Raw genomic sequence first — 12,628 nt, forward strand, 5'->3', positions numbered from 1 at the left:
AGCTGAGGGTCGAGCTGGTAGTTGAGCCAGGGGTTGAGGTGACAGTTGAGCTGGGGGTGGAGGTGGTAGTTGAGGCAGAGATGGAAGTGGCGGTTGAGCTGGGGATTGAGGTGACAGGTGAGCCTGGGTTTGAGGTGATGATTGAGCTGGGGGTGGAGGTGGACGTTGAGCCTGAAGTGGAGGTGACAGTTGAACTGTGGGTTGAGGTGGTAGCTGAGGCAGAGATGGAAGTGGCAGTTGAGCCGGGGGTTGAGGTGACGGTTAAGCCGGGGGTTGAGCTGACAGTTGAACCAGCAGTGGAGGTGTCGGTTGAGCCGGGGGTCGAGGTGTCAGTTGAGGCAGAGGTGGAGGTGGCAGTTGAGCCAGGGGTCAAGGTGGCGGTTGAACCGGAGGTTGAGGTGATGGTTGAGCTGGGGGTTGAGGTGACAGTTGAGCCAGAAGTGGAGATTATGGTTGTGTCGGGGGTGGAGGTGGAAGTTGAGCCAGAAGTGAAGGTGACAGTTGAGCTGGGGGTCGAGGTGACAGTTGAGCTGGGGGTGGAGGTGGTAGTTGAGGCCGAGATGGAAGTGGCAGTTGAGCTGGGGATCAAGGTGGCGGTTGAGCTGGGGGTCGTGGTGGCAGTTGAGCCAGAGTTTGAGGTGACTATTGAGCTGGGGGTGGAGGTGGCAGTTGAGCCTGGGTTTGAGGTGGTGATTGAGCTGGCGGTGGAGGTGGACGTTGAGCCTGAAGTGGAGGTGACAGTTGACCTGGGGGTCAAGGTGGTAGTTGAGCCAGAGGTGGAGGTCACAGCTGAACTGAGGTTGGACATGGCAGTTGAGCTGTGGATGGAGGTGGCAGTTGAGCTGGAAGTGGAGGTGGCAGTTGAGGTGTAGGTCAAGCTGGTAGTTGAGCTGGGGGTGGAGCTGTTAGTTGAGCCAGAGACGGACATGGCAGTTGAGCTGGGGGTCGAAATGGCAGTTGAGCTGTGGGAGGAGGTGGCAGTTGAGCTTGGGGTCAAGGTGGCGGTTGAGCTGGGCGTGGAGGTGCCCGTTGAGGTGTGGGTCCAGGTGACAGATGAGCTGCTGGTCGTGGTGGGGGCAGAGATGCTGGTGGTTGTGGGACTGGAGGTTGATGTGGTGGTGGGAGCAGAGATGGGAGTTGTTGTGGGACTGGAAGTTGATGTGGTGGTGGGAGCAGAGCTGGGAGTTGTGGGAGCAGAGGTGGTGGTGGTGGTGGGAGCAGAGCTGGGAGTTGTTGTGGAACTGGAGATTGATGTGGTGGTGGGAGCAGAGCTGGGAATTGTTGTGGGACTGGAGGTTGATGTGGTGGTGGGAGCAGAGCTGGGAGTTGTGGGAGCAGAGGTGGTGGTGGTGGTGGGAGCAGAGCTGGGAGTTGTGGGAGCAGAGGTGGTGGTGGTGGTGGGAGCAGAGCTGGGAGTTGTGGGAGCAGAGCTGGGTGTGGTGGTGGGAGCAGAGCTGGGAGCTGTGGGAGCAGAGCTGGGTGTGGTGGTGGGAGCAGAGCTGGGAGCTGTGGGAGCAGAGCTGGGTGTGGTGGTGGGAGCAGAGCTGGGAGCTGTGGGAGCAGAGGTGGTGGTGGTGGTGGGAGCAGAGCTGGGAGCTGTGGGAGCAGAGGTGGTGGTGGTGGTGGGAGCAGAGCTGGGAGCTGTGGGAGCAGAGGTGGTGGTGGTGGTGGGAGCAGAGCTGGGAGCTGTGGGAGCAGAGGTGGTGGTGGTGGTGGTAGTGGTGGGAGCAGAGCTGGGAGTTGTTGTGGGACTGGAGGTTGATGTGCTGGTGGTGGTGGTGGGAGGAGTGGTGGGAGTTGTGGGAGCAGAGCTGGGTGTGGTGGTGGGAGCAGAGCTGGGAGTTGTGGGAGCAGAGGTGGTGGTGGTGGTAGTGGTGGGAGCAGAGCTGGGAGTTGTGGGAGCAGAGGTGGTGGTGGTGGTAGTGGTGGGAGCAGAGCTGGGAGTTGTGGGAGCAGAGCTGGGAGTTGTGGGAGCAGAGCTGGGAGTTGTGGGAGCAGAGCTGGGTGTGGTGGTGGGAGCAGAGCTGGGAGCTGTGGGAGCAGAGGTCGTGGTGGTGGTGGGAGCAGAGCTGGGAGCTGTGGGAGCAGAGGTGGTGGTGGTGGTGGGAGCAGAGCTGGGAGCTGTGGGAGCAGAGGTGGTGGTGGTGGTGGTAGTGGTGGGAGCAGAGCTGGGAGTTGTTGTGGGACTGGAGGTTGATGTGGTGGTGGTGGTGGTGGGAGGAGTGGTGGGAGTTGTGGGAGCAGAGCTGGGTGTGGTGGTGGGAGCAGAGCTGGGAGTTGTGGGAGCAGAGGTGGTGGTGGTGGTAGTGGTGGGAGCAGAGCTGGGAGTTGTGGGAGCAGAGGTGGTGGTGGTGGTAGTGGTGGGAGCAGAGCTGGGAGTTGTGGGAGCAGAGCTGGGAGTTGTGGGAGCAGAGCTGGGTGTGGTGGTGGGAGCAGAGCTGGGTGTGGTGGTGGGAGCAGAGCTGGGAGTTGTGGGAGCAGAGCTGGGTGTGGTGGTGGGAGCAGAGCTGGGAGCTGTGGGAGCAGAGGTGGTGGTGGTGGTGGGAGCAGAGCTGGGAGCTGTGGGAGCAGAGGTGGTGGGAGAAGAGCTGGGAGCTGTGGGAGCAGAGGTGGTGGTGGTGGTGGGAGCAGAGCTGGGAGTTGTTGTGGGACTGGAGGTTGATGTGCTGGTGGTGGTGGTGGGAGGAGTGGTGGGAGTTGTGGGAGCAGAGCTGGGTGTGGTGGTGGGAGCAGAGCTGGGAGTTGTGGGAGCAGAGGTGGTGGTGGTGGTAGTGGTGGGAGCAGAGCTGGGAGTTGTGGGAGCAGAGGTGGTGGTGGTGGTGGGAGCAGAGCTGGGAGTTGTGGGAGCAGAGGTGGTGGTGGTGGTGGGAGCAGAGCTGGGAGCTGTAGGAGCAGAGGTGGTGGTGGTGGTGGTAGTGGTGGGAGCAGAGCTGGGAGTTGTTGTGGGACTGGTGGTTGATGTGGTGGTGGTGGTGGTGGGAGGAGTGGTGGGAGTTGTGGGAGCAGAGCTGGGAGTTGTGGGAGCAGAGGTGGTGGTGGTGGTGGGAGCAGAGCTGGGAGTTGTTGTGGGACTGGAGGATGATGTGGTGGTGGTGGTGGTGGGAGGAGTGGTGGGAGTTGTGGGAGCAGAGCTGGGTGTGGTGGTGGGAGCAGAGCTGGGAGTTGTGGGAGCAGAGGTGCTGGTGGTGGTAGTGGTGGGAGCAGAGCTGGGAGTTGTGGGAGCAGAGGTGGTGGTGGTGGTGGGAGCAGAGCTGGGAGTTGTGGGAGCAGAGGTGGTGGTGGTGGTAGTGGTGGGAGCAGAGCTGGGAGTTGTTGTGGGACTGGAGGTTGATGTGGTGGTGGTGGTGGTGGGAGGAGTTGTGGGAGCAGAGCTGGGTGTGGTGGTGGGAGCAGAGCTGGGTGTGGTGGTGGGAGCAGAGGTGGTGGTGGTGGTAGTTGTGGGAGCAGAGCTGGGAGTTGTGGGAGCAGAGGTGGTGGTGGTGGTGGGAGCAGAGCTGGGAGCTGTGGGAGCAGAGCTGGGTGTGGTGGTGGGAGCAGAGCTGGGAGCTGTGGGAGCAGAGCTGGGTGTGGTGGTGGGAGCAGAGCTGGGAGCTGTGGGAGCAGAGGTGGTAGTGGTGGTGGGAGCAGAGCTGGGAGCTGTGGGAGCAGAGGTCGTGGTGGTGGTGGTAGTGGTGGGAGCAGAGCTGGAAGTTGTGGTGGGACTGGAGGTTGATGTGGTGGTGGTGGTGGTGGGAGGAGTGGTGGGAGTTGTGGGAGCAGAGCTGGGTGTGGTGGTGGGAGCAGAGCTGGGTGTGGTGGTGGGAGCAGAGCTGGGAGTTGTGGGAGCAGAGCTGGGTGTGGTGGTGGGAGCAGAGCTGGGAGCTGTGGGAGCAGAGGTGGTGGTGGTGGTGGGAGCAGAGCTGGGAGCTGTGGGAGCAGAGGTGGTGGGAGAAGAGCTGGGAGCTGTGGGAGCAGAGGTGGTGGTGGTGGTGGGAGCAGAGCTGGGAGTTGTTGTGGGACTGGAGGTTGATGTGCTGGTGGTGGTGGTGGGAGTTGTGGGAGCAGAGCTGGGTGTGGTGGTGGGAGCAGAGCTGGGAGTTGTGGGAGCAGAGGTGGTGGTGGTTGTAGTGGTGGGAGCAGAGCTGGGAGTTGTGGGAGCAGAGGTGGTGGTGGTGGTGGGAGCAGAGCTGGGAGTTGTGGGAGCAGAGGTGGTGGTGGTGGTGGGAGCAGAGCTGGGAGCTGTGGGAGCAGAGGTGGTGGTGGTGGTGGTAGTGGTGGGAGCAGAGCTGGGAGTTGTTGTGGGACTGGTGGTTGATGTGGTGGTGGTGGTGGTGGGAGGAGTGGTGGGAGTTGTGGGAGCAGAGCTGGGAGTTGTGGGAGCAGAGGTGGTGGTGGTGGTGGGAGCAGAGCTGGGAGTTGTGGGACTGGAGGATGATGTGGTGGTGGTGGTGGTGGGAGGAGTGGTGGGAGTTGTGGGAGCAGAGCTGGGTGTGGTGGTGGGAGCAGAGCTGGGAGTTGTGGGAGCAGAGGTGCTGGTGGTGGTAGTGGTGGGAGCAGAGCTGGGAGTTGTGGGAGCAGAGGTGGTGGTGGTGGTAGTGGTGGGAGCAGAGCTGGGAGTTGTTGTGGGACTGGAGGTTGATGTGGTGGTGGTGGTGGTGGGAGGAGTTGTGGGAGCAGAGCTGGGTGTGGTGGTGGGAGCAGAGCTGGGTGTGGTGGTGGGAGCAGAGGTGGTGGTGGTGGTAGTTGTGGGAGCAGAGCTGGGAGTTGTGGGAGCAGAGGTGGTGGTGGTGGTGGGAGCAGAGCTGGGAGCTGTGGGAGCAGAGCTGGGTGTGGTGGTGGGAGCAGAGCTGGGAGCTGTGGGAGCAGAGCTGGGTGTGGTGGTGGGAGCAGAGCTGGGAGCTGTGGGAGCAGAGGTGGTAGTGGTGGTGGGAGCAGAGCTGGGAGCTGTGGGAGCAGAGGTGGTGGTGGTGGTGGTAGTGGTGGGAGCAGAGCTGGAAGTTGTGGTGGGACTGGAGGTTGATGTGGTGGTGGTGGTGGTGGGAGGAGTGGTGGGAGTTGTGGGAGCAGAGCTGGGTGTGGTGGTGGGAGCAGAGCTGGGAGTTGTGGGAGCAGAGGTGGTGGTGGTGGTAGTGGTGGGAGCAGAGCTGGGAGTTGTGGGAACAGGGGTGGTGGTGGTGGTGGGAGCAGAGCTGGGAGTTGTGGGAGCAGAGCTGGGTGTGGTGGTGGGAGCAGAGCTGGGAGTTGTGGGAGCAGAGCTGGGTGTGGTGGTGGGAGCAGAGCTGGGAGCTGTGGGAGCAGAGCTGGGTGTGGTGGTGGGAGCAGAGCTGGGAGCTGTGGGAGCAGAGGTGGTGGTGGTGGTGGGAGCAGAGCTGGGAGCTGTGGGAGCAGAGGTGGTGGTGGTGGTGGGAGCAGAGCTGGGAGCTGTGGGAGCAGAGGTGGTGGTGGTGGTGGTAGTGGTGGAAGCAGAGCTGGGAGTTGTTGTGGGACTGGAGGTTGATGTGGTGGTGGTGGTGGTGGGAGGAGTGGTGGGAGTTGTGGGAGCAGAGCTGGGTGTGGTGGTGGGAGCAGAGCTGGGAGTTGTGGGAGCAGAGGTGGTGGTGGTGGTAGTGGTGGGAGCAGAGCTGGGAGTTGTGGGAGCAGAGGTGGTGGTGGTGGTAGTGGTGGGAGCAGAGCTGGGAGTTGTGGGAGCAGAGGTGGTGGTGGTGGTGGGAGCAGAGCTGGGAGTTGTGGGAGCAGAGCTGGGTGTGGTGGTGGGAGCAGAGCTGGGAGTTGTGGGAACAGAGGTGGTGGTGGTGGTGGGAGCAGAGCTGGGAGCTGTGGGAGCAGAGGTGGTGGTGGTGGTGGTAGTGGTGGAAGCAGAGCTGGGAGTTGTTGTAGGACTGGAGGTTGATGTGGTGGTGGTGGTGGTGGGAGGAGTGGTGGGAGTTGTGGGAGCAGAGCTGGGTGTGGTGGTGGGAGCAGAGCTGGGAGTTGTGGGAGCAGAGGTGGTGGTGGTGGTAGTGGTGGGAGCAGAGCTGGGAGTTGTGGGAGCAGAGGTGGTGGTGGTGGTAGTGGTGGGAGCAGAGCTGGGAGTTGTGGGACCAGAGGTGGTGGTGGTGGTGGGAGGAGTGGTGGGAGTTGTGGGAGCAGAGCTGGGTGTGGTGGTGGGAGCAGAGCTGGGAGTTGTGGGAGCAGAGGTGGTGGTGGTGGTGGGAGCAGAGCTGGGAGTTGTGGGAGCAGAGCTGAGTGTGGTGGTGGGAGCAGAGCTGGGAGTTGTGGGAGCAGAGCTGGGAGTTGTGGGAGCAGAGCTGGGTGTGGTGGTGGGAGCAGAGGTGGTGGTGGTGGTGGGAGCAGAGGTGGTGGTGGTGGTGGTAGTGGTGGGAGCAGAGCTGGGAGTTGTGGTGGGACTGGAGGTTGATGTGGTGGTGGTGGTGGTGGGAGGAGTGGTGGGAGTTGTGGGAGCAGAGCTGGGTGTGGTGGTGGGAGCAGAGCTGGGAGTTGTGGGAGCAGAGGTGGTGGTGGTGGTAGTGGTGGGAGCAGAGCTGGGAGTTGTGGGAGCAGAGGTGGTGGTGGTGGTAGTGGTGGGAGCAGAGCTGGGAGTTGTGGGACCAGAGGTGGTGGTGGTGGTGGGAGGAGTGGTGGGAGTTGTGGGAGCAGAGCTGGGTGTGGTGGTGGGAGCAGAGCTAGGAGTTGTGGGAGCAGAGGTGGTGGTGGTGGTAGTGGTGGGAGCAGAGGTGGTGGTGGTGGTGGGAGCAGAGCTGGGAGTTGTGGGAGCAGAGCTGGGTGTGGTTGTGGGAGCAGAGCTGGGAGCTGTGGGAGCAGAGGTGGTGGTGGTGGTGGGAGCAGAGCTGGGAGCTGTGGGAGCAGAGGTGGGTGTGGTGGTGGGAGCAGAGGTGGTGGTGGTGGTGGGAGCAGAGGTGGTGGTGGTGGTGGTAGTGGTGGGAGCAGAGCTGGGAGTTGTGGTGGGACTGGAGGTTGATGTGGTGGTGGTGGTGGTGGGAGGAGTGGTGGGAGTTGTGGGAGCAGAGCTGGGTGTGGTGGTGGGAGCAGAGGTGGTGGTGGTGGTGGTAGTGGTGGGAGCAGAGCTGGGAGTTGTGGTGGGACTGGAGGTTGATGTGGTGGTGGTGGTGGTGGGAGGAGTGGTGGGAGTTGTGGGAGCAGAGCTGGGTGTGGTGGTGGGAGCAGAGCTGGGAGTTGTGGGAGCAGAGGTGGTGGTGGTGGTGGGAGCAGAGCTGGGAGTTGTGGGAGCAGAGCTGGGTGTGGTTGTGGGAGCAGAGCTGGGAGCTGTGGGAGCAGAGGTGGTGGTGGTGGTGGGAGCAGAGCTGGGAGCTGTGGGAGCAGAGGTGGTGGTGGTGGTGTGAGCAGAGCTGGGGTTTGGAGTAGCGGTAGGAGAGGAACCATCAGCTGTGGTGGGAGTGGAGGCTGTGGTGGGGCTGGCGTTGGCGTTTACGACAGTGGTGCTGGAGAAGTCGTTCGCTGTGGTGGGAATGGAGCTGGGGAGGCTGGTGACGCGAGAGCTGTGAGATGCGGCGGTCGTGGGGTTGGGGCTGTGGGTCATGGCAGGGGTGGAGCTGAAGGTTGTGGCGGTGGTTGGGGTGGAGTTCTCCGTCCTGGTGTCAGAGGAGCTGGGGCTCTCGCTGGGAGGGGAGGTGGGTGCCATGGTTGGGCTCTCAGCGGAAGCGTGGGGGGAGGTTGTCGTGGCCGCAGGGTTTGTGCTGCCAGCAATGCTGGTGGTCTCAGTGGGTGCCGAGCTGGGGCTCGCAGGGGGAGAAGTCCTGGACGTTGTGGTGCTCCCGGCCGAAGTGGTACTGGCTGCGGTTTGGCTCTCAGTTGTAGAGGAAGCAGACCCTGGGCAGAGGGAGAAGAGCACGGGGGTTACACAGCAGCTGGGTAACACCAAATCTTTCTCACTCGGTTTCACCCTCGACTGGCTTCCCTGGACCTCCCTGTTTTGAGTCTGCTTCTGAGCTAAGGCCTCTGCTTGGAACCTGAGCTGGCTGCCGTTCACGGCTCAAGCATCGGCCTGGCGGAGTATCAGCGGGGCTGTCGTGTTAGTCTGTCGCCACGAAAACATCGACGAGTCCTGGGGCACCTTAGAGACTAACAGAGTTTTCGGAGCAGAAGCTTTTGTGGGCAGAGACCTGCTGTGGCTGTCACAAGAGGACTTCTCCGCCCACAGCACATCCCAAGACCATCTGTTGGGATCAGACAGGCTGGGCAGCCCACAACGCGTATTGGACCAGGGATCAGAACTGAAGGAGGCACACAGCCGGGGCAGGGACTGTCTCTCGCTGTGTGTCTGTGCAGCGCCCGGCCCGACGGGGCCCTGATCTCAGCCGGGGCAGGGACTGTCTCTCGCTGTGTGTCTGTGCAGCGCCCGGCCCGACGGGGCCCTGATCTCAGCCGGGGCAGGGACTGTCTCTCGCTGTGTGTCTGTGCAGCGCCCAGCCCGACGGGGCCCTGAGCTCAGCTGCAATCGGTAGGTGTGATGGCAATATAAGAACGGTGCTAGAAGCAGAGCCTCTGTTCACTAACCAGTCATGGGTGAAATTTTCACACAAATAACTTATTGGCTTAAAAAGGTGTGACAGTGGAGCTAGCAGCTAGTAACCACGCATTCACTTTCAGGCCAGGGGATTAAAATAATCCCTTGTGGTTTTAATTTTTTTTTTCTCTCCACTGTTTCGGAAGCTGTGTACCACGACTCCCTGCCCACGCCCCGGCGAGGCAAGTGGGAGTAATTAGCCCCATTCTCCACAGGGGGGAAAGAAAACCAGGAATTCCCTTCGCTGAATTGATAGAGAAAAGAGGCAGCCCAGCGGGATTGGATGACTCTGAATCACAGAATCCCAGGGCTGGAAGGGAGCTCAGGAGGTCACCTAGCCCAGCCCCCTGCCCAAAGCAGGACCAACCCCGACTAAGTCATCCCAGCCAGGGCTTGGTCAGGTGGGACTTAAACACCTCCAGGGATGGAGATTCCCCCACCTCTCCAGGCAACACATCCCAGTGCTTCACCCCGCGCCTGGGGAAAGAGTTTTTCCTAATATCCAGCCTGCACCTCCCCCTCTGTAACTTCAGCCCATTGCTCCTTGTTCTGCCGTCCGCCACCACTGAGAACAGCCTCTCGCGACACTGAGATGTGAACTCAAGGGTCCTTGATCATGTTGACTCCTGCTCTAACCTCTAGCCCCAACTCTTCTCCTGCAGCTGGGGATGGAAGCCAGGGTGGTGCGACTCCCCCTCCTGTGTGTCACCCCCAAGAATGTCATAAAAACAACCACGTTATCGTAAATCTTGTTCAGTTCACCTCCCGCTAGATTGAACGGGTCACGTAGTAAAACCCACAGATGCAAACCACTCCAGAACCTTAGAGGGTTCCAGAATGTGACTCTGGAACAAGCTCGAGAACCTGGGGCTTATCTCTGGCTTCAGGAAACGTAGGAATTTAGCTGGTGGGATCTGGTGTGCGCTCCGGGGAAAGGGCTGGGGGTGGCTAGCAGGCGAGTTATTGCATCCCCTGGCGTTTCGAAAGGCCCTAAAAAGAACTGAGCAGATTGACTTTCCCTGAAAGCTGGGCTCTTAACTTTTAGATTTGAAAGTCTTGGCTGTTAAGCCCACAGGCGGGTAGGTCAGAGAGGTACTGCCCCGAATGGACAAAAGACAAAACCGATGGAAGGGGGATAATTATCTTCATGGTACAGATAAAATCATAGACCGCTGGAACTAGAAGGAACCTCGAGAAGCTGCAAGTTCTGTCCCCCTGCCCTCACCACCGTCTAGACCATCCCTGACAGGTGTCCATTTAACCTGATCTTCAATAACTCTGGGGATGGAGTTTCCACAACCTCCCCAGGCAATTTATTCCAGCGTTTGACCACTCAGACAGTTAGGAACTTTTTCCTAATGTCCAACCTGAACCTCCCTGGCAAGAATTTAAGCCCATTGTTCCTTGTCCCATTCTCAGAGGCCCCGGAAAACCATTTTTTCTCTCTCCTCCTTGTAATGTTCTTCTAGGTACTTGAAAGCTGTGGTCATAAGGAAAGTGAGACAAAGTTCAGACGGAGGCTTTCACCATGAGACCTTGTTTTTATCTTAGTGCTTCGGGTCTCCTAGGTAGGAAACAGAGCAGAGACTAGGGAGCCAGGACTCCTGGGTTCTACGTTGCTCTATGCCTCAGTTTCCCCCTTTCTAAATGCTCAAATCAAAAACCCTATATAGCCTAAAGTCTCATTACTGGAGCAGATTTGCCTGCTGGTGGAAGTCAGCCAAACTTGAATCGAATCAGGGGGCCAGATCCCCTGCTGGCGTGATTTGTCCATAGCTAACAGGAGATATACTTGAATTGAAGTCAGCCAGGCCTGGACCCCAGTGGGCATAAATCGATATGAGTGGACAATCTGGCTCTCTCTTACAGTAAAAAGTTCAGATTACAAGCTACAGACATTCATACACAGATGCCTGAGGTCCATCCATCACATCCAAAGGCAGGACTTGGTCCCAAACGTGGAGCTTTGGAACAGAGCAGGACAAGAACCACGTGTCGTTCAAATCCAGAGAAGAAAGTGGGGACGACCAGGCCGCACTCCCAGAAAACCCTCCTCCAGCATCGGCCTTCAAGCTCTGCCATGGAACCCGCCAGGAAAACACCAAAGAGGAAGATCTCGGACAATGTGGAGATCTCCTGAGCCTGAAGGACCACCATGGGGGTCCTCCTGGGGTCAACTAGAAGTTTTGTCCCGAGACAGAGTGAAGCAGAGGAGACTTGTGGACAACCTACGCTCCGCGCGGAGTACAAGGATTTCAATCAAGTCAGTCAACGAGTCCTTACCTGTCACGAGCTGAGACAAAACCACGAAACCCAAGAAAAGCCACAAAGGAGCCCTGAGCCCCATCCCTGCAGGACCCATCGTGATGCCGTCGAAAGCGCACTCGATGGCATGGGGGGCAAACCCATGCTTTTTAAAGCCTTTCGGAGGCCCTTATAGACGTCATTAAGGTGATGCTTTCCAGTGGTATGTAATCAGAACACGCCTTTTGGCTGTTTTGCTTTGGTGTTACAATGCTCCTTCCCCTAATACCGTAATGTGTACCTAAGAGGCAGGGCTAGAAGTAGGAATGAGTGTTATTAACATCCCCAGGCCTCTGGGGTGAGGCAGAAAAAAATCCTTATCAGGGACAGGGCGAGGCAGTAGGTAGGATAAGGCTGAAGAGAAGCGGAATAATTTTTTTATTGCCCTACTGGAGTGGCAGAGACCGGGCGTAGCGGGCTGGCTTACAAAAAAGCCAGTGAGATGAATCAGCAGTGTTTGACTATGTGTTTTAGTTAGATACGCAGGGCACGGATAGGAGGACAGTTTGATTCTGTGGTGAAACAGAGAGATGATGGATAGACAAACAGCAAAGTGAAGGCATGCGTGGCTTGGATAACAACCAGGCATGTATTTTTACGTCACCTGCTGCTATTTCTGGGCTGCTTTGAATGATCTGACCTTTATAAATTGCTTCCTTCTGCAACAATTATTCACCAGATAGGTGATTAGTTTTTGGAGAGGTGGACTCTCTTGGCTCTGGACAGCTGCAGACCCAAACCTATTTGGCTCCTGCAAATGTTTTGTGGGCTTTGGTGAATGCAGTGTGGCAGAGGTGGGGGATTGGAATGAACGGCTCCCAGAGTCTAGGAATAGTTTTCCAGGTGACTTGCACAGCTCAGCTAGCTGGTCGTTGGAAATCAAGGGGCCAGATTACAGGACAGGATGCTAATTCGAAACAATCTGGACAAGCTGGAGAGGTAGTCTGAGCCCAAGAGCATGAAGTTCAATAAGGACAACTGCAAAATCTTTCTCTTGGGAAGAAACAGTCGGTTTCACGCATACAGAATGGGAAGGGACCCTCTAGGAAGTAGTCCTGCAGAAAGGGATCTAGCGGTCAAAGTTGACCACAAGCTAAGCAGGAGCCAACAGTGTGAGGCTCTTGCGAAAAAGGCAGACATGATCCTGGGAGGTGTGGACAGGAGTGACGAGACCAAGCCAGAAGTTGTCCTTCTGCACTACTCAGAACCAGTTAGGCCTCAGCTGGAGGCTTGTGTCCAGTGCTGGGCACCACATTTCAAGGAAGCCGTGGAGAAGCTGGAGAAGGTCCAGAGAAGAGCAACAAGGACGCTGAAAGGTCTAGAGAATGTCAGCGATGAGGGACGACTGAAAGAACTGGGCTTGTTTAGCTCAGAAAAGAGAAGACTGAGGGGGGATGTGATAGTGGTTTTCAAGTACCTCAAAGAGGGTTTCAAGGTGGAGGGAGAGAATTTGTTCTCCTGGGCCTCTGAGGACAGGACAAGGAGCAATGGGCTGAAACTGCAGCCAGGGACGTTTAGGTTGGACATTTAGAAAAAGTTCCCAACTGTCCAGGTGGAATTAATTTCCTGGGGAGATTGTGGAATCTCCATCGCTGGAGCTATTTCAGAGCAGGTTAGACAGATACCTATCGGGGTGGTCCAGATGGTGCTTGGTCCTGCTGAGCGGGCAGGGGACTGGATTTGATGACCTCCTGAGGTCCCTTCCAGTTCTAGTGTTCTCTGATTCTGTGATTTCCAAAGGCAGGGAGGCACCTGCTTTGTTGGGGATCGAAATGAGTTTGAAAACGTGCCTTAAATCCAGCCAGGCCGACAGCCACCGGG

General features: G+C 58.5%; 1 protein-coding gene across 1 annotated transcript; it reads right to left on the reverse strand.

Moving 5' to 3' along the window:
• Positions 1-905: 905 nt before the first annotated feature.
• LOC142024690 (uncharacterized) lies at positions 906-7,359 on the reverse strand. The gene is made up of 5 exons (XM_075016841.1): positions 7,343-7,359; positions 5,943-7,043; positions 5,853-5,911; positions 5,411-5,802; positions 906-1,178 (listed from the first exon to the last, which is right to left on the reverse strand). The coding sequence occupies exons 1-5, from the start codon at positions 7,357-7,359 to the stop codon at positions 906-908; spliced, it is 1,842 nt and encodes a 613-aa protein (XP_074872942.1).
• Positions 7,360-12,628: the final 5,269 nt, after the last annotated feature.

Source organism: Carettochelys insculpta, chromosome 22 (genome assembly GCF_033958435.1).
Source record: "Carettochelys insculpta isolate YL-2023 chromosome 22, ASM3395843v1, whole genome shotgun sequence".
Classification (NCBI taxonomy): domain Eukaryota; kingdom Metazoa; phylum Chordata; order Testudines; family Carettochelyidae; genus Carettochelys; species Carettochelys insculpta.